General features: G+C 41.9%; 1 protein-coding gene across 1 annotated transcript in view; it reads left to right on the plus strand.

The window, feature by feature from the left end:
- The first annotated feature begins 402 nt into the window (after nt 1-402).
- The window catches only part of TAFA4 (TAFA chemokine like family member 4), a 132,785-nt gene continuing 112,558 nt past the window's right edge, over nt 403-20,629 (plus strand). The window contains exons 1-2 of the mRNA XM_060163755.1: nt 403-416; nt 5,850-5,965. Coding sequence (XP_060019738.1) covers nt 403-416; nt 5,850-5,965 — 130 coding nt within the window. The remainder of the gene's footprint in view (nt 417-5,849; nt 5,966-20,629) is intronic.

A 20,629-nucleotide genomic window follows, 5' to 3' on the forward strand; every position in this document is an offset into this window, starting at 1 on the left:
AGACCGTCTGTCAACTTGGGGATGCCTTTGCTCTGGAGGGAACTTCTACTTTAAAACTATATTAACTAATATGTGGCTAGTTAATAAGTGTAGAATTCTGTATCTTCCTCCCCTCCGCTCCGTCTGTTAGGACACTTTACAAATGTGGATGTGTTTGGCTGTCTACCGCTTGCCTGAAAATGCAGGCGGCATTGTCAAAAACCCACAATTTTGCTACTGGAAATCTGCATCATTTCAGCATTAAAATGCTAATGGATTCCTGTCTTTTTTGTTTTTTAAAATAGGTCTTCCAAGCTAAGATAATTTTTTGGAACTGCAGAAGTGGTCCTAGCTACCAATGGGAATTTGGAGTCACTCTGACGTACATCCTGGAATAATTGTGTTTGACTGGAACCAAATCTTATGAAGTCTCCAAGGTAAAATGGTTTTAACACATACCTAGAGATGATATCTTTACGAAGCATAAAGAATTTAGCCAGACTGAGTATCTTAGCGTTGATGATCCTTTATAAAAGCCTTCTTTTTATGTTGAATTTTTGGGAATTTGGGGAGGTTAAAAAATTTTAGCTCTCATCTTTGAAATTATTTCAGTTTGTAAAGCAGTGTTTCAGCCCTTCAGCAGGGTAAATGGTGATATTTTTAAGGTAAACCAATTTTGTTTTACATTTGGGCAAAATTGTTCAATGTAGAAGAAATTGAAGTATCACGGTAGATGTAGTAGGTGAGAAATCCTTTTACTGGCGGAGGGGGTCCTAGATTATTGAATGAAATAAAGAATCATTGCTCAACGGCTGCCCACGTATCTGTAGGCATTTCTCTGGGGAATCATAGCTACTGTTAAGTAAATACTTAGCTTATAAATACTTTAGGCACTGGGAACTTGTAACTCTTCACCCCGCACCGGTATGTAGAATTGTCCATGAAGAAGAAGTTAGATCAGGAGTTATCACCCGAGATTTGGAACAGTGGCCCCTGAGACTTTTGATTTGGGGTTTGCTGTTGGGATCCAACCAGGAAAACAGAAACCATCCTGATAATGTGGAACAGAGGGAAGTGACTTCAGGGAACTGGTCACACATGTGATGGGAGAGTCGTTAAGACGTTAAGCAGAAGATACAGAGGCGGCCCAGAGATCAGCAAGAGCAGGAAGCTTCTGCCATCCTGAGGCTGGTGGGACATGGGAGGGCAGTACTGCCGACCAGTGCTTAGGGGAAGGGACCTTCAGCGGGAGCTGGGTCCATAGTGGGCCCTTCTCTTGGAAATGGACACTGTGGAGGAGAAATGGCCACTCCATAGCACCTACCAAGACAGAGAAGGTGGGGAGAAACACCCTGCCCTTTCCCTTCCACCCTCCAGGCTCCAGCCAGGGTCTCCTATTGGTTAAGCCCAGCCAGGAGTCAGGTGATTCAGGAGGCTGGGAAATGCCGTGTATGGGTATTACCCAGGGGAAGGGGAAAGAATGGTTCTGAGGGCAAAACAGGCCCAGGCTGGCATAGAGTTTGTATTTGAAACCTCTTCCCATGACATTTTAGTGAGCGTGGCACAGGGTTTTCTACCTCAGAGCATGAGTCTTCTCTTGAGGCTGATTCTCACAGCCCCACCAAGTAAATTATGCATATGCCCTGGAATCTTCTGTCTGAAGATGGACAGTAGTGGTCTGTGAGGCACTGCCCAGAACCCCCTTCAGGAATGAAGGATTTATTCCCTCAGCTGTTGGAAGTATTACAGAAGATGGCCTACAGCTTCTTTGAATTGTCCTCAATTCAAAGAGCCTCCTTCTTGCTGGGGGACTCGCCCAGTGATCCAGTGGTTAAGACTCCACACTTCCAATGCAGGGGGCGCAGGTTCGATCCCTGGTCAGGGAACTGAGATCCCACATGCCATGTGGTGTGGCCAAAAACAAACAAACAAACAAAACAAAGAGCCTCCTTGCTGAAGATTTAAGATTTTCCCTTATGTCCAAGTATAAAGGCCTGGCCCCTCACTCCAACTTGGTACCGCGGAGAAGGGGCATCTCAGCTTTGGAACTCTCCATAGGGTTATCTGAGGCTGTTTCCTCCTTCTGTCTTGCCGCCTTCTCGCCCCTTCCCTTCCACAGGTGATTCTCCCTAGAGCATCCTTTAAATAACCCCCTGCTCATCAATTTCCATCTCACAGTTGGCCTCCCAGGGTAACCAACCTTTGAGACTCAGATCATCTCAGACATACTCTCCAGATCTGGTAAACTGCGTTCAGACAAGTTTAGGTGATGCAGTGACTGATAAACACATGGAAACTGAATTTCACTTATACTTTAGGTGGGAGGGATTATAGCTCACCTGAAAGACCTAGTCTGAATTTAGAGACTCTAAACTGGGTGGGGCACTGTGGTTAGAGGGAGGGCAGCCAACCCACCAAGCAGGAAAAAGTGGAGGATAGAAAAGTTAAGAAGCCAGTAGGAGACCCGTTGTTTTAAACTGTTAAACTTGGCAGATTTGTTATACAGCAATAGAAAACTAGGACTCCATTCATCTGACTCTTTGAAAGTTTGCTTTTTGGGCCACTAATTGCTACAAACTGGAAACCGGGGTACCTGATCCAGCTTGCAAACGTGTTTTGTTCAGTCTGCACTGTGGTCTTCTTTTTTTTAATTTATTTTAAAATCTACTTATTTATTTTTATTTTTGGCTGTGTTGGGTCTTCATTGCTGTGTGTGGGCTTTCTCTAGTTGCGGCGAGTGGGGGCTACTCTTCGTTGCGGTGTGCGGGCTTCTCATTGTGGTGGCTTCTCGTTGTGGAGCATAGGCTCTAGGCATGCGGGCTTCAGTAGTTGTGGCTCGTGGGCTCTAGAGCACAGGCTCAGTAGTTGTAGTGCACGGGCTTAGTTGCTCCGCGGCATGTGGGATCTTCCCAGACCAGGGCTCGAACCCGTGTCCCCTGCATCGGCAGGCAGATTCTTAACCACTGCTCCACCAGGGAAGTTCTTCACTGTGTTTTTAAAACAAAGAAAATGGGGCTTCCCTGGTGGCGCAGTGGTTGAGAGTCCGCCTGCTGATGCAGGGGACACAGGTTCGTGCCCCGGTCCGGGAAGATCCCACATGCTGTGGAGCGGCTGGGCCCGTGAGCCATGGCCGCTGAGCCTGCGCGTCCGGAGCCTATGCTCCGCAATGGGAGAGGCCACAACAGTGAGAGGCCCGCGTACCCGCCCCCCAAAAAACAAAAAACAAAAAAAACAAAGAAAATGGAATAACTTGCCGACATATAAAGTGTGTAGACTGCATATCAGAAAACGGCTTTTCTTTAAAAGTCGTTCCTGGCATCGCTTGGAGCAGCTGTTCCTAGACAGGTCTCTACACTACCTACTGTTCACCAGTGCTTTTGACCCAGGCAGCCTACACATTTATTTGGAGATATTTGAATTTTTGATCCTTGAGTAAGAGGGATAAGCCTTTGTAACAATTAGATCAGTAACTGATATTGGGGTTAACAGATGAAATTTTAAAACATTATCAGTGAGATAGAGCACCTCATTCAAAAATTCAACTATGGAATTCTGAACCTACATGCTTTCCCTGTTAGTAATAAATTAATAATCAATTTCCTGAAGTGAAAATATAATTAAACAATAGCACCTCAAGCTCATGTAGGCTTACGTATATATTCTTTGCCACCTTTCAAACTGATCCTAGGGTTTCTACTTACCATATGTGTGTGCTGAGGTGGGGGAGACAGAAGACATGCTTTGTAAAATTAAGGCATGTGCAGGCCCTTCAAAGCAAAGAGACCCTATGTTTCCATGTAGGTTTAAAATTTTCAGGGTTTCCAAGGCAAGGGGCAAAAAGATGTCAAGCTTTGAGTCCCTTCTAACACGGTGCTCTTCAAAGATAATCTTAGAATCTTGTCTCACTGTGGTTGCTTCAAAGGCAGGTTGAGTCTCAAATCAGGGAGCAATACGAGATCTTTCAACAAGATCTATTTGACTAACTTGTGAGAGGCCACAGCCTACTTCCCAGAGTGTGATGTGGGCACCAGGTCCCCAAGGCTGTGCCTTCCCTTGAGCATGGAATCATGGTTCTGGTTGAGGCACTGTGCGGCTGACAGCCATGGGGTGGCTAGACCCTTCCTTCCGGGATTTCCTCAGAAGCTTTGCCTCTAGTGTTACCCAAACAGGGATCCATCCCCATGGGCCATGTCTTTATTGTCTGCCCATGAGTGTTTATACATCTTGTGTCTATGAAAAGGGGGTTCCTTTGATCCTCTGTGGTGGATCTTTTATCCTAAATACCATGAGACATGTGCCAGGCAGAACCTAGTATCACTGGAGTTTCAAACGCCAAGAACTATGACTCTTGCTTGAAAAAGTTAATTAAAAAAAATAGCAAACATAAAAGTTAATCAAGTGCTATCTAATTTCTCTATAATATCAAAAAGGGCAGAAAGTTAGGGAGAGGGTTGGAATGCATACTGGCTATTTTCTTTTTACTTACTCTTTTTTTGGGGGGAGGAGTTGTTTTAGAATAGACCACACAACCGTATCTGTGACCTGAATTGTCTTTGAGCAACTGTCTGGGTATTGTCCATTCATATGAGGTGAAGTTTATTTTCCCAGGTTTATTGAGATGTAATTGACACATAACACTGTGTATGTTTAAGGTGTACACTGTGTTGATTTAATGTTTGTCAATTGCAAAATGATTCTCAGCATAGTATCAGCTACCACCTTCCTACTATCACATAGTTACCTTTTTTTAAAATTATTTTTTGGTGATGAGAACATTTTTCTTAGCAACATTCAAGTATATGATACAGTATTATTAACTATAATCACCATGCTATACATTAGATCCCCAAACTTGTTAATCATGTAACTGAAATATTTGACCTTTGGCTAATATCTACCCATTTTCCTCACTCTCAACCCTTGGTAACCACCATGCTACTTAACCTGTTTCTCTGAGTCTGTCTTTTTTAGATTCCATATGTAAGTGAGATCATACAGTATCTATCTTTATCTGACTTATTTCACTTAGCAATAATGCCCTTAAGGTCCATCTAAAATTTTGTATATGGCAAGATTTCCTTTTTTCTCATTGCTGAATAATATTTCATCATATCTATCTCACATCTTCTTTATCCATTTATCTGTTGACATCTATATGAAGTTGTTTCTCTATTCACCTGTACTTGCTCATATTCCCATCAAACTTTGAGATTGGATTAATAAACTATTCAGCCAGTCTTCTAGGCAGAGGGCATTAACAGTCAGAGGAACCAGGGGAAATCTCTCGAGCCTGGTGTGAAAGTTTCTGTGGTTTCTTTCAAATGAGGAAACCACATATCTTCTATTTGAATCCGGCTCTAAGTATGTCGCTTTTTAAATTTCATGCTATAAAATAGTATATAACCCCCATGTTCTATCAGGACCACTCAGGCTACACTCTAGGGATTCATAAATAGACCTCTCACCGAGGCATGTAGCTAACTTCGAAAACTTGTACACAGGGAGATCAGCTCAGTGCTTTGTGACCACCTAGAGGGGTGGGATAGGGAGGATGGGAGGGAGATGCAAGAGGGAGAGGGGATATGGGGATATACGTATGCATATAGCTAATTCACTTTGTTATACAGCAGAAACTAACACAACACTGTAAAGCAATTATACTCCAATAAAGATGTTAAAAAAAAGGTATTTATTGAAAATTGAGTGAATGCACAGTGCAAATAAGGTTGGATTGGCCTTCAGTTTCCTTGTGGGGGAAGAAGTCCATAGTTGAGCATCTTCCACTGCTTTCCCCACCTTCTCAGGATGGTGTTTGCTGAAAAGCCTTGTGTCGCTCAGCCCTCACTAACTGCATCCTGCTTTCTTTCCAGGATGAGAGTCTGTGCTAGGTCAGTCTTGCTGTCTCACTGGCTCTTTCTGGTCTATGTGTTAATGGTGTGCTGTAAGCTGATGTCTGCCTCCAGCCAGCATCTCCGGGGACACGCAGGTAAGCCCTTTAAGCTCGTTGCACGCCACTGAGATCAAGTAATAAAACCCTTTCAAACACCAAAGCCCACATATTATTTTATTATTTAAAAAATTTTTAAATTAAATTTAATTTATTTATTTTTGGCTGTGTTGGGTCTTCGTTGCTGTGCGTGGGCTTTCTCTAGTTGCAGTGAGCAGGGAGCTACCCTTCATTGTGGTGCATGGGCTTCTCATTGTGGTGGCTTCTCTTGTTGTGCAGCACGGGCTCTAGGCACGTGGGCCTCAGTAGTTGTGGCACGTGGTCTCAGTAGTTGTGGCTCGCAGGCTCTAGAGCACAGGCTCATTAGTTGTGGCACAAGGGCTTAGTTGCTCTGCGGCATGTGGGATCTTCCCCGACCAGGATTCGAACCCATGTCCCTTGCGGGTTCAAAGCCCACAGGGATTCTTAACTACTGTGCCACCAGGGAAGCCCCCTAAGCCCACATTTTAGACACAGGTAATTGACAAAAGCTTTTGATGGTGTGTAACTAACCAGAGGAAGCATGAAATACAACAGGGTAAAGCAGTTTAAGGGTTTGATGCTTAAATCGTGTTGTTCTGGACATCTATCTAAAATGTCCTCCAGGTTTTTCCTTTTTTACCTTCCTGAGTACACTTTCATTTTTTCAATGATTTTTCTCAAAGAATCCTGGAAAACCAGCAGCACTTTGTGATTATATACTCCAGCTTCCTTTGAAGGCAGAACATCTTCATTAATAAACTTAAATGAACACTTCCAGGGCTACAGTGAAGGGAGCTTTCAGATAATTTTAAGACCCCTTTAAGAAAAGATGGTGAAAGATTGAAAAAGAAAGGAACAAAAGAAAAAAAAAAGCGGTGGTAACTTTTACACAGGGCCTAAAATAGAATATCTGAAGTTTTAGAAAATCATTCTGTTAATTTCTAGTGAGACCCATGGCTGTAGTTGCTTATTTCCAAAGAAAGATGAAAATAATCAGTAAAGTATCTGTGTGTGTATGTTCGTGTGTGTTTCTTGTCCCCTTTCCTTGTTACATCTACATTTAAAGTGACACAGAGTTGGAAACTCCCCGGAGAATTGTGTTTTCCTAAATAATTCACATTTGTCAGTGGACTTGTTGTCAAGCAATTAATTTGCTGTCTCTGCTTCAGTAATTAGAGGTGTGGCAGTGCCAGGCATGCTTTGACTTTTTAGTGAAAGGGTGAAGCTTGAGCCCTAAACTATGTATGTATCAGGATTGTAAAGTCTCTCTCCAGGAAAGTATGCAGAGAAGTTTGTTAGTTATCCTTACCCTCAGATATACAGCAGGTGAAGCTCTCTACTTACGTATTCTGATAAGTTAAGGTTAAGATTTAATTTTAGGCTTAAGTTTTTTGTTTTTAATGAAGTTATTTGTTTATTTTTGGCTGCTTTGGTTGTTCGTTGCTGATGCAGGCTTTCTTTAGTTGCAGCAAACGGGGGCTACTCTTCATTGTGGTGTGCGGGCTTCTCATTGCGGTGGCTTCTCTTGTGGCAGAGCACGGCCTCTAGGCGCACGGGCTTCAGTAGTTGTGGCCCGTGGGCTCAGTAGTTGTGGCTCGCAGCCTCTAGAGCGCAGGCTCAGTAGTTGTGGCACACGGGCTCAGTTGCTCCATGGCATGTGGGATCTTCCTGGACCAGGGCTGGAACCTGTGTCCTCTGCATTGGCAGGCGGATTCTTAACCACTGTGCCACCAGCGAAGTCCCAGGCTTAAGTTTTTAAACTCTCTCATGACTCAATTGTCCTTAAGCAATAGTTTCAAGAAGACAAGAAAATTAATGATTGAAATTTTAATGAGTCAGCATAAAATCAATACCATTTGGCTGCTGTGAAAGTGCCCAGGGCTGGTTATTGTGCTGTGTATATTTTGATGAGCTTGCTCTCAAGGATAGAGAATTTGAAGTCATCAGTCTTATCTGTTTGATACACATCTCGTTTCTTGGGTGCAGGTAGAGAGTCAGGCTAGTAAAGAAGCAAAGCATTTCGGGGTGGGGAGTTATCACCAGCACATTTCCAGATGCCAGAGAGATTATGATGAAAAATGATTAAACTTGGAGGAAACAGGGGACATGACTGGAACCTTCAATATTTCTTTATTTCAATATTCATTTATTAAAAGGCATTATACTTAGGTTTTTTTTTTCTTCCAGGTTAGATTACTTATTTTATCACCCCTCCACACCCAGCATATACACACTGGTAGTCTTTTTTTTTTCTTCTTTTTAAAATATTTTTATTGGAATATAGTTTATTTACAGTGTTGTGTTAGTTTCAGGTGTACAGCAAAGTGAATCTGTTATACATATACATATATCCATTCTTTTTAAAGATTCTTTTCCCATACATTCCATTACAGAGTATTGGGTAGAGTTCCCTGTGCTATACAGCAGGTTATTGTTAGTTACCTATTTTTTTAATTAGTTATCTGTTTTATACATATTAGTGTATATATGTCAATCCCAATCTCCCAATTTATCCCCCCAGCCCCTGACATTGGTAGTCTTTATGCGAACCTTCACTTTTAAATCTTTGTGGCAATCCTCATTTCATACCATAACCCTTTAAATTTGGAAAACGTGGAACTGTAGTGATAAATCTAAATTAAGATTAGAATTGTGTACACAAGAGATGCAGTGTCTTCCATATAAGCAAAGACCTTCCTGCAACAGGGAGGGTGAGAAGTCTGAGCAAAGCCTTGGCAGGTTTTGCGCAAGAAATGAAATTTTCATCCTAGAATTTCTAGATGATTTTATTTGGATTCTCAGCCCATTTTTGGGTTTTTTTTTGTCTTTTGGGGGATTCTTCCTGCTTTCGTTTTTGGAACTTAAGTCCTTCTCACCTCTTATCTTAACAACCTTCAAAGCAATCAGGACTGGTTTCGGCCCACAAGGGGCTCTGTTCTCTCACTGGGGCTGCAGGCTGCATGAAGAACCATCTTTACAGAAGTACAGACGTGCCTCGTTTTATTGAAGTACAGGCATGCCTCATTTTATTGCACTTAGCTTCTTTCTTACACTTTGCAGATCTTGCATTTTTTACATATCCAGCGTCTTTTGGTGCCATTTTTCCAACAGCATTTGCTCACTTCACGTCTCTGTGTCACGTTTTGGTGATCTTCACAATATTTCAAACTTTTCCATTTTTACTCTGTTCGTTGTGGTGATCTGTGATCCGTGATCTTTGATGTGACCCTTGTGAAAAGATTATGGCTCGTTGAAGTTTCAGATGATGGGTAGCAGTTACAGCTTTGAAGTATTTTAGAATGAAGGTATGTGAATTTTTTTTTCAGACATAATCCTACTGCATACTTAATTGACTACAATATATTGTAAACATAACTTTTTTTTTTTTTTTTGCTGTACACGGGCCTCTCACTGTTGTGGCCTCTCCCGTTGCGGAGCACAGGCTCCGGACGTGCAAGTTCAGCGGCCATGGCTTACGGGCCCAGCCGCTCCGCGGCATGTGGGATCTTCCCGGACCGGGGCACGAACCCCCATCCCCTGCCTCGGCAGGCGGACTCTCAATAAACATAACTTTTATATGCACTAGGAAACCAGAAATTTCATGTCTTGCTTTATTGTGATATTCACTTTATTGCGCGGGTCTGGAGTCAAATTGGCAAAATCTCTGGGGCCTGCCTGTACCCTTTGCATACCCGCAGATGAGGGCTCCTGAATCCTACTGTGAAGTCTTACTCCCTCGCGGGTTTCGTAAGCTGTGTCCGTGATGCCTGGAATATAATGGGTGCTAAATGAATATTTATTAATAGGCTGATTTTTGCCCATTTGTCACCCTGTGATCAATTATGTAGTTTTCTCCTGGTGGTAAAAATTCCAGAAAATAATAGGCAGATGTGAAAAGATAGGCTTTTAACTTTTTGTTGACTATTAGGGTTCTCCAGAGAAACAGAACCAACACAACTAGTTTATTATTGATATAAGGTATTGGCTCACACAGCTATGGAGGTTGAGAAGTCTCATGACCTGCAGTCTGCAAGCTGGAGACCCAGGAAAACCAATGATGTGGTTCAAAGACCTGAGAGCCAGAGAGGCAATGGTGTAGATTCCAGCCTGAGTCTGAAGGCCTGAGGTCCAGGAGCACAGAGGGCAGGAGATGGTCAATGTCCCAGCTCAACAATCAGGCAAAGAACAAATTCAACCTTCTTCTGCTTTTTTGTTCTATTCAAGTCCTCAAGGGATTGGATGAGGCTCACCCACAATGGGGAGGGCCGTTGGCTTCACTCAGCCCCCAGCTCAAATGCTAACCTCTTCCAGAAACACCTTCACAGACACATACAGAAATAATGTTTAAGCAGATATCTGGGGGTCCCCTGGCCCAGTCACGTTGTTAATTTCATATAGCCTTCTAGGTATTGTTTTACGTAGTCATCTATATTTTATATATTTTCTATACTGTTTTAGATTTTATGTATCCACACACCTATCCTTCTAGAAAAAGGCATGTATATACCAGTGTGTGTGTATGCACATAAAGTTTAGAGGTCTTTTCATGTGAGTGCGTGCAGATCTGTATCACTCTCTGTAACATTGCATAGTCATCTGTTGTGTGGGTGTACCATAAGTTATTTGATCGCTCCCAATTTTGGTGGACATATAGCTTGTTACCATATTTGTACAAATATGTGTGTCCTGACTTCAGATGAATTCCTGATAGTGAGATTGCTGAATTAAAGTGCATGTAAATGTATGGGAGTAGGCTAATTTCTGTGACACACAGACCAAGTAAATATACATAATGGCTTAAATAAAAGAAATTGTATTTCTTGCTCATGAGGGCTGGGTGGGTAATATGTCAGCTGGATGTTCTCCTCTACTGTGGTCTTCTTGGAACCACAGTGGATGGAAGTTCTAGTGTTTTCAACCCGTGGTCTTAAAGGTTGTTCTAGAGGGGTCTTCATTCCAGCCAGCTGGAAGGGAAATGGGCATGGAGGATACACCTGGGAGGTGTTGATAGACGGGGTTAGACGCTGACTGCACCCCTTGAATTGTCCTGCCATTGGCTGCAGCTGAGGCCCATGGCCACACCTTACTGCCTGGGCTGCTGGGAAACATACCCTAGCTGTGGGCCCAGTTCAAAGAGGAGACAGTGATGTTTGGTGAGTATCCTGCAGCCTTTGACACAACGCATTAAGGTTTTAATAGTGCAAAGTGCCCTCCAAAACTTCTGGACTTAGTTATACTTACACCAGCAGTAATAGTACGATAACTCCCGTTTCCCCAGACCCTCATCAACTCTGGGTGCTATCAGGTCTTACTGTTTTGCAAATATGGTAATGAAAACTGCTGTTGGATTGTCTTGCAACTCTTTTTTTTTTTTTTTTCCCCCGGAACGCGGGCCTCTCACTGTTGTGGCCTCTCCCGTTGCGGAGCATAGGCTCCAGACGCGCAGGCTCAGTGGCCACGGCTCACGGGCTCAGCCGCTCCGCGGCATGTGGGATCTTCGCGTTCCGGGGCACGAACCCGTGTCCCCTGCATCAGGAGGCGGACTCTCAACCACTGCGCCACCAGGGAAGCCCTTGCAACTCTTTTTGACTAAGTACTCAGTGTGCTGGGGGACTATTTGTATTTGTTCTTCTTTGCACTATCTTATCCTTTATCCGTTTTTGTCTTGGCTCTATTGATTGTTTACTTGTCGATTTGTGAAAGCTCTTTGAAAATTGAGGACACCCGAGTACTTTGACCATTTCCTTGTTTCTTCCTGCTTTTCCTTTGCCCACTACTCCCGTTCTAGCAAGGCTGTGTATTCCAGCAGGCTGTGTGAGTGAGTGAGTGTGTGTGTGTGTGTGTGTGTGTGTGTGTGTGTGTGTCTGTCTGTGTCTGTCTGTGAGAGAGAGAGAGAGAGAGAGAGAGAGAGGGAGAGAGAGATGGACAAAGAGGGAACTGGCGGTGGCAGGGAGGTGTACATTTCTCTGATGATCTTGCAGTGACCACGTGGAGTTTCTTCCCAGAATTGCGCTCAGCTGGTGACAAGGTCAAGGGTCAGACCTGAGAAACTCTGCTCAGATTTTTGGGTGTATCTGAAACAACCTGAGAGTGGGAGCAAGTTGCAGAGAGTTAACTGAAGAAGCCTCCGTGCGGTGTCCAGAAGCACCCCTGACACTGTCCCAAGAGTTTGTGGTTCATGCTGGCCGATTAAGGAACTGTGTCCCTAGGAAGCCCGAGTTGGAAGTTTTTTGGATGCTTCTAATGGCTCAGATTAGGAGAGTGGCTTGTTGATGGCTGTGTATGAACAAGGAGATACTTTACAATCCCATTTCCACCCATACCTCTAAGGCAGAGAGGGAGGGAAAGAATGTGGGACACCGCCCCTAATTTGGGCAGATCGGATGGGGTATTGTTAGGTGTGGACCGAAGTTTCATTTTAGTTCAAGTGTAAGAAACAAAAACACACCTAATTTTCACAGGATTGGTGGTAGGAATCTTTCTTTAAGGCACATGGCATTGATAATCTTTCACAAGAGTCCAGAGGTAGTATCTTTAAGGAATTAGAAAACACAAAAGGCCACTTTGTTGCTTTTAAAATTCTACCTGACATAATAATTGAGTAGGAGACATGGGCTTCTGTAGCCCAATCTGTAGGAAAGGTGTGAGAGCCATTTGGTAGGTTAGTTTCTTTTAAAAGGAAGCAGAGTTAACTCTGTTATTTCTTCAACTAGCAATTTGTCCTTTAGTTCCCTGTCTCGCCCCTCCCCAGCCCCATAGGTAACATCATTTCCCCAGGAGAAGGCAGCAAATGTAATGCAGTGGAAAGATGCTGATAGGTTCAGAAACTTGAGAGTCATTTGAAATTAATTGGCTGGTTACATGATGAGTTTGGGACACAAAACACCCTACATCCTGGAGATTTATCCCTGGGAATATTTGGACACTTCAAAAATTTAAATTTTCCCCTTTGAAAACAGAAGCATAGCTACTTTTCCGTTATAGCTGAGAGAGTTGGGAACTGGGGTGCTGCTGGTTTACAAGTTCATTTTAATAGTTCCATTTCTCCAGAGAGCTTTAAGTATGACTGGTTTGGGGTGTTTTCATTCCAGCAGATGCCATGGTGCCTAGCTGCTATTTAATATACTCTGTTTTGGTGTAAAATCTCTTATTTAATATATTCTGTCCGAAGTATTAAGGGCCCAAGAAACTGGAGCACAACTGAGAATGAGGCAGCAAAGCATAGGGGGCCTGGAGTCAAACATAACCCTGGTTATGCCACATCCCAGCTGTGTGACCTTATCCAGGTCACTTAACCTCTCTGAATTTGCTTCATTATCTGTAAAAATAAAATGATGTACATGCCTACCTTATGGGGTTATTGGAATGATTAGCTAAGAAAGTAGGTGAAGGGATTAGTACATAGTAAACACTCAATAAATGGTAGCTATTTTCATATTTAGAAGCATCCAAAATGAAAAGGAGTCTGGAAATTTTCAAGGAATGATTGACGGCTTTGTATGTGTAGGGAGATGTGATCAGTGGCTTAAGGTTTGAAGCTTTATCGTGTACAAGAGAAAAAGGCTTGTTTTTCATTGTCCTAGAAGCTGACGATAATGAAGAGAATTTCTTTATGAAGACTGGGGTTTCAGCCCAACCTTAAGAAAAAAGAAATTTCTGACAAAGAAGGCTTCAGAAGCTGAAAACACGGTGACCCAAGGATGCTGAGAGCCCTTTTACCTGCTGGCCTTCAGCCAGATCTTCTGTAGAAGGGGCACCTCGCTACTGGGGGCTGGTGTCAAAAATTGTGACAGGTCTGAGATTTCTTGCAGGCTAACAGGATAGCATGTCAGTTTCCTGGATGCTTGCAGAAGACATGAGATCCCTGGGTCAGAGAAGAAGAATTTATTCTCACTGCACACTGAGCAGCAGGCATCCAGGTTAGCTTACATTCTCCTTTCATACCTGGGCTGGTTACAAAACCTCTTTGGGGCTCAGCCCCTTCTTCTGTAAAGTGGGGATAATAAACAATAAAAGTCATCCGTAAAGAGTTGTAATGAGGAGTCACTGAATACCGGGAAAGTGCTCAGAATTGTGTTTGCGCAGTAAGTGTTTAATAAATGTTAGTCATCTTTATTGAGAACTGCTTTCTCCTTTTGAGTGAATCCCGTTTTATAGAGATTCTGTAATGTTTAAATTTATGGAAATTTAGGTTTTCTGTTTTCTCTGTGATAAATGATATATGCAGAACATGAATGTTGTTGGGCTTGTGTGCTTTGCTGCCTTGTGTTGTTTTTAACTTTGGTTAAATTGTATGAAGAGTGCACCTAAGTTTGGGCTCATATTTCTGTCCCCTATAAAGGCTGAATTTTTATAGGAACCCTGCTGATGATTTTGATTGGAATGACTATTTTAGCCCTAATCTTCCTAATAGAAGAAACTTCTATTTCTTTCCAAAGCAATACAGATGGTTTTGAAAAATATTTTGTCTGCATTGCCAGAGTTCTGACACTAGGGGGCAGGCAAGGCTTAGAAGAGCTAAATAGTGAGAAGCAGGACTCTAGCCTGATGCAGCCATTGTCTAACAGAAATGGGGGAGCCACATATGTAATTTTAAATGTTTTATAACCACATTTAAAAAGTAAAAAGAAACACGTAGGTTAATTTTAATAATATATTTTATTTAATCTAATACACCCAAATATGATCATTTCAACCTGTGGCCCAAGCCACATCCTAAGCACTCAATAGCTACGTGCAGCCAGAGGCCAGTGTAATCTGTTTAGTACAGAGTAATGAATTGGGTCTTAGCATTACTTTCTGAAAGATTAGAATTATGACTTATTTATATTTTCATGGGTCAATCCTAGGGCACAGTGTATTATCTCCCTTTATTTCACTTAATTTCTTTTCATGTTTTTGGTTTTAGTTCTTTTTATTTTTTTCCTAAATGATTGCATGTAAATTCAGGAAAAGCGCCAGGTAAGCGGGGTTTGTAGCCCTCATAAAGGGTGGGGAAAATGGTTCCGTTTCCTAATGAACTGCCCATATGATCATTCTTTGCAAGAGCATATTTTTTAGGGAGAGAGAAGTAGCAGGATAATTTGAAAGTGTATGTGTGTGCGTTGGTGTGAGTGATGGCTTCAGCCATGAAGACATTTTAAAATAAATTTATTTATTTTTGGCTGCATTGGGTCTTTGCTATGTGCGGGCTTTCTCTAGTTGCAGTGCGCAGGCTTCTCATTGCAGTGGCTTCTCTTGTTGAGCAACGCGGGCTCTAGTCCTGTGTGCTTCAGTAGTTGTGGCATGCAGGCTCAGTAGTTGTGGCTCGCAGGCTCTAGAGTGCAGGCTCAGTACTTGTGGTGCACGGGCTTAGTTGCTCCGTGGCATATGGGATCTTCCCGGACCAGGGCTTGAACCTGTGTCCCTTGCATTGGCAGGTAGATTCTTAACCACTGCGCCACCAGGGAAGCCCAGCCATTAGGTCATAAAGTTATTCCCTGGAAGCTTACTTTGACCCATAATCAGTGTTTATCCACTGGAGTGAAATCCAGTGATACAGTTTTTTTTTTTTTTTTTTTTTGTGGTACGCGGGCCTCTCACTGTTGTGGCCTCTCCCATTGCGGAGCACAGGCTCCGGACGCGCAGGCTCAGCGGCCATGGCTCACGGGCCCAGCCGCTCCGCGGCATGTGGGATCTTCCCGGACCGGGGCACGAACCCGTGTCCCCTGCATTGGCAGGCGGACTCTCAACCAGGGAAGCCCAGATACAGTTTTAATATGGTTTCTTCCATAACTGTTTCCATCTTCCTGCCCTGCCCCCAATGAATGGTTACTTCTTTAACTGTATGGGTACATTTTTATGTAGGTAATTCTACAGGAATAACCTTTATTTTATAAACAAGAAAAAGATTTTGGAACGGGAGAAAAGCCTGTGTTTTGGTAATGAAGAGGGCATCTATGTGATGATGCTTACTGGATTCTCTATCTGGGGAGTTTTCCACTAAACAACATGGAGGCCCTACCATACGTACGTTATATTGGAATCTTGCAAGGTAGAGCCCAGTCAACTATATTTTTTAATAGTTGCCTGGTGAGTATCAGAACCACTGATTCAGAACAAAAAGTCAGGTTTGACTCAAGCTCTTGTTAAGCTACAGTTTGATTCCGGTGGTGATGAGTCTCCATTTCATTCTCACTACATGTTGCCAGGCTGAGCAGAGGTGTGTTTTCTCCCTCTGACGGTGACCTCCGTATCCACCTCTTTGGAAGGACTGTGAAGATGCTTGGTCATTTTGCCCTGGCAGGGCTGTTCCTGGATGCTAAAAGCTTGTAGTGTGAGGGATTCCATTGACCTCCCTTGGACCCGACATTATTTTTCTCTAGTTCCATCTTGATAGGCTCGTCTTATTCTCGATGTTTCATAAGAAGGGAAAGGAACAGATTATGTGAGGTGTTAATATTTGACTTCTCATCTCCTTGCCTGCAAGTTCAAATCCCAGTGCCACCGTCAAGGTCAGCTTTGCAAAATATCTGACAAATGAGTGTGCTTCACATTCTTTTTCGTGGGGAGGAAGGGTTGTTTCACTGACAGGAGAGTGAAGAATTTCAGTTCCTTAAATGAGCTTTTGAGCCACCCTATGTGGCAGAGCAGGCTTTTTCTCCTACCCGCTTTTGTGTCTTTGAGGCAGAAGAGGCAACCCACGGCCTTGGAAGAGTTCTCTGGGTAGTTAGGGAAAAGATTCTCCTTACCCTTGAGAAGGAAGTTCCTCTTTCTTCTTTCAAGCCATGCACTTGAACTTATCTAAACAAAGCCTACAATTTGGGGCTTAAAAAGCCAGGGGTCAGTATATCATCTGTCAGCATTATCTGAGGAAATAAGAATCTTTTGTCCCATATAAGGAAAATAAAATCATTTGGTAAGAAGAATCAGCAGGGGTAAAGATGGTACGGGAAGGAAAAAGAGGTTTTGTGTCTTTCTAGGTGTAGCTTGGATGCTTGAAATATTTTGGCCCATATGGTGGTCTCAGAATAGCACAAGTAATATTATTAATATTAATAATATTAATATTAATTAATTAATATTATTGAATGGATATTCAAAAATCCATTAAAACAGATTAATTCACTCTGAGAAGACTGTGTGTTCAACAGTTAAAAACTTTTCCACTCCTTATGCCATGTGCCATCGATGCGTATATTTTAGGGAATGTCTGAAATCAGATAAGAACTATAACCAATTTGAACAGGCTAGGAGGGCCTGAAGGTGGGAGCAGCTCGGACTGTGCTCTCTTTTCCTGTTTCTTATCTGTTGTGGAGAATCAGAAAGGGAAACAGGAGAGAACTTTGTTTCAGGAAAAAAATAATATGGGCACAAAATGAAATCAATGAGTAAATCCACCAGCAGGTCATCTTTCTGTAGTTTGTCACTGACTTTGCACAGCTACCTGCTAAAGGGCTGGAAATTAATACCAGCAGTCCAGGGAGGGGGTGGGGGACTTGAACAGCCTGAACTTGGCACAGAGTTAAGGTGTGTGTCTTCTTCCCCCAAACCAAACACAGTTGTATGCTTTGCTATTGGGGAAGCGTTTGCAAGGCGTTGGGGAAGCCATTTTTTGTAAGAGGAGCTTTGAGAGTCTGATTGGATTTGACCCATAGAAGTGAACTTGTTGCAGTTTTCTCTGCCTGTCCCCCTCCACAGATGTCCTGCGGTCATTAGGAGACTTCCAAACTGTCGACCAGTGGAGGACAGCGACTTTTAATGGGGGATATTCTATGTATTTGACCTTTTGCTGATCAGTCTTATTTGATAGGAAATAATGACTGTATGTAAAGCAAGAAAGCAACAATCAACAATGTTTTTCTAGTTAGTGGACATCTAGAAACTTGAAACATTCACACTCAGCATTTTGGTTGCCAGGTGTGTGTGTGCGTGTGTGTGTGTGTGCTCCAGAAGAAAAATTACGGAGTTTGATCTCTCCAGGTGGGACCAAAAAGGTTATTAGCCTGTCTCTTCTGCTGTATGTTGTGCTGATCTTGAGTTTGTTTTCCAGTGTGCTGACTTGGTGACTCTTGGGTGTGTGACACGTCGGAACCTGGATTGTTTCTCTAAGTCACTGAAACCTTAAGTTGAACCCTATTAATTTTAGAATTTGTGATGATCCTGAAATGATAGGGTTGACATTTACCCATGTGCCGTCTACGAAAGGAGATTTGCTAAGCAAATAAATAGTGTAAATATGTTTGCCTGGGAGCTGTTGAAGTTATCTTAAAAAATTGTCAAGTGCTTTGGAAGCATTTATTTAACATGACATAGAAATGCTTGTGCCTTGGCTCTGTGAGGTCCTAGCTATGTGAGTTATTGAATAACAGTTATTCAATCTCTCTGAGACTTTTGCTCAGTTTGCTTTTCCTGGAAATGGGTATAACAGCACCTTCTATCTCAAAGTGTTTTTGTGAGGTTTAAATAGTTCAGAGGAAAAGTTGGGGATTCCATTGGGAACTTAATGCATTATTTTGATTTTGTTTTTTTTTTAAACAGCTTTATTGAGGTGTAATTGACATACAGTAAACTTTTCATATTTATAAGTGTACAATTTGGTAAGTTTTAACATATATAATATATATGTGTGTGTATATTATATATATATAATATACACACCCATGAAAACCATCTCCATGATCAAAATAATGAATATACCCATCACCCCTGAAAGTTCTCTTGTGCCCCTTTGTAATCAGTCCCTCTTGCCCCTACCTCCACCGTTGCCAGGCAACTACTGATCTTTTTGCCATTATAGATGAGTTTGCATTTCCTGGAATCGTGTTTAAGTAAAATCATACAAGATGTATTCTTTTTTTGTTTGATTTCTTTCTGCATAGTTACTTTATGGTTTATCCGTGGTGTCCTGTGCATCAGTAACTCATTTCTTTTAACCGCTGAATAGTAGCCCATCCTGTGTCACACACTGTGTATCCATTCACCTGTTGATGGACATTTGGGGGTGTTCCCAGTTTTGACTATTACAAGTAGAGGTGTTATGAACATTTCTTACAAGTGCTTATATGAACATATGCTTTCATTTCTCTTAAGGAAGTACCTAGGGAACAGAATGCCTGGTTCATATGGTAGATGTATGATTGACTTTTCAAGAAACTGTCAAACGGTTTTCCAATGTGGTTGTACCAGCTCACACTCCCCCCAACAGAGTAGGAGAGTCTTAGTTCCTTCACATTCCTGTCAGCACTTGGTATGGTCTGTATTTTTAATTTTAGCCCTTTCACTAGGTGAGTAGTGATATCAGTGGTGGTTTTAATTTGCATTTCCCTACTGACTAATGATGTTGTACATCTTACCATTTGCTTATCTGTATATCTGTGAAGTGTCTATTCACATCATTTGCCCATTTTTTAAAAAGTTGGATTGTTTTCTTAATATTGAATTTTGAGAGTTCTTTATATATTCTCAGTATAATTTCTTCATCAGAGAAAGGAATTGCAAATATTTTCTCCTAGTCTTTTCGTTCTCATAACAGTGTCTTTTGAAAAGCAGATTTTTTTTTGATGAAGTCCCACTTGCCAGTTTGTTCTTTTATGTACCATACTTTTGGTGTCTTTTTGCCTCTAATCTGAGGTCACAAAGCTTGTTTTCTGTGACATGTTTTAATTTTAGTCTTTACATTTAGGTCTGTGATTCATTTTGAGTTAATTTGTGTATATGTTGTACTTTATTTATATATATTTATTTTTAAAATTTATTTTTTATATTGTACAGCTGCATCTGGCGGCAGGCTTTTTTTTTTTTTAAAGAAACCAAAAGGCAAGTAGTTAATATAATAAACATATATGTCATTATGTATAAGCTTGGGTATAGTGGTAGCATAAGTCAGATTACAAATAGAATCACTGTGAACTCATTAGTTATAAATAGAGAACAATAAAAATATGTTGGTTTAGGACTTAAAATGCCACTGTGATGCAACTTTCCAAAACATTTAACTCTCTATTTACATCGTGGCTGTATTCCTGGAAAATTCAATGTATATTAAAAACATGACAAAGGAAAAAAAACCCACAAAAAACTGTGGATGAATTTATATGTAAAATGTAGCCAAGCTCTGGACCCATGATAATAAAGATTCTTCACCAACATGAATGCCCACCAAAACATTTGTAGATGGTATGGGACACAGGACAGTTGTTCATTCGGTGAGACTGCCCTATGCACTGTAACATGTCTAATGTCCAAGCCCCTTATTCCACCCTCCCAATCACTGTGGCAGCAGAATACCCTTTCTCCTACAAGTTTCCAAAGCACCTGTGGGGCAGTGCTGGTCTACCATCTTTGAGCTGGCCCAGCGCTGTTGGAGAGATGGGGCCAGACTGAGTCCTCACTTCACTCTAGCTCTGCATTTATATGGATTGATCATGTCCATTTAAAAGGCTTAGTATACAGTTGGCATTTTCCTTCAACGTTTGAAATACACAAAACTTTCCCTCCAAAATTCCATTCCTAGGACTTTGTCTTTTCATTCACTCAAGCAATTCTATATACAAACAATGGATAGAAGGATATATATCACCCTTAACAGCAAATGCCTTTGAGTGTAGAGTTGGGAGATCGGGGTATGAAGTGGGGACTTTGATTTTGTACTTTCTTTTTTTTTTAATTTTTATTTATATTTTTATACAGCAGGTTCTTATT

This window comes from Lagenorhynchus albirostris, chromosome 10, assembly GCF_949774975.1.
Source record: "Lagenorhynchus albirostris chromosome 10, mLagAlb1.1, whole genome shotgun sequence".
NCBI classification, from domain to species: Eukaryota; Metazoa; Chordata; class Mammalia; order Artiodactyla; family Delphinidae; genus Lagenorhynchus; species Lagenorhynchus albirostris.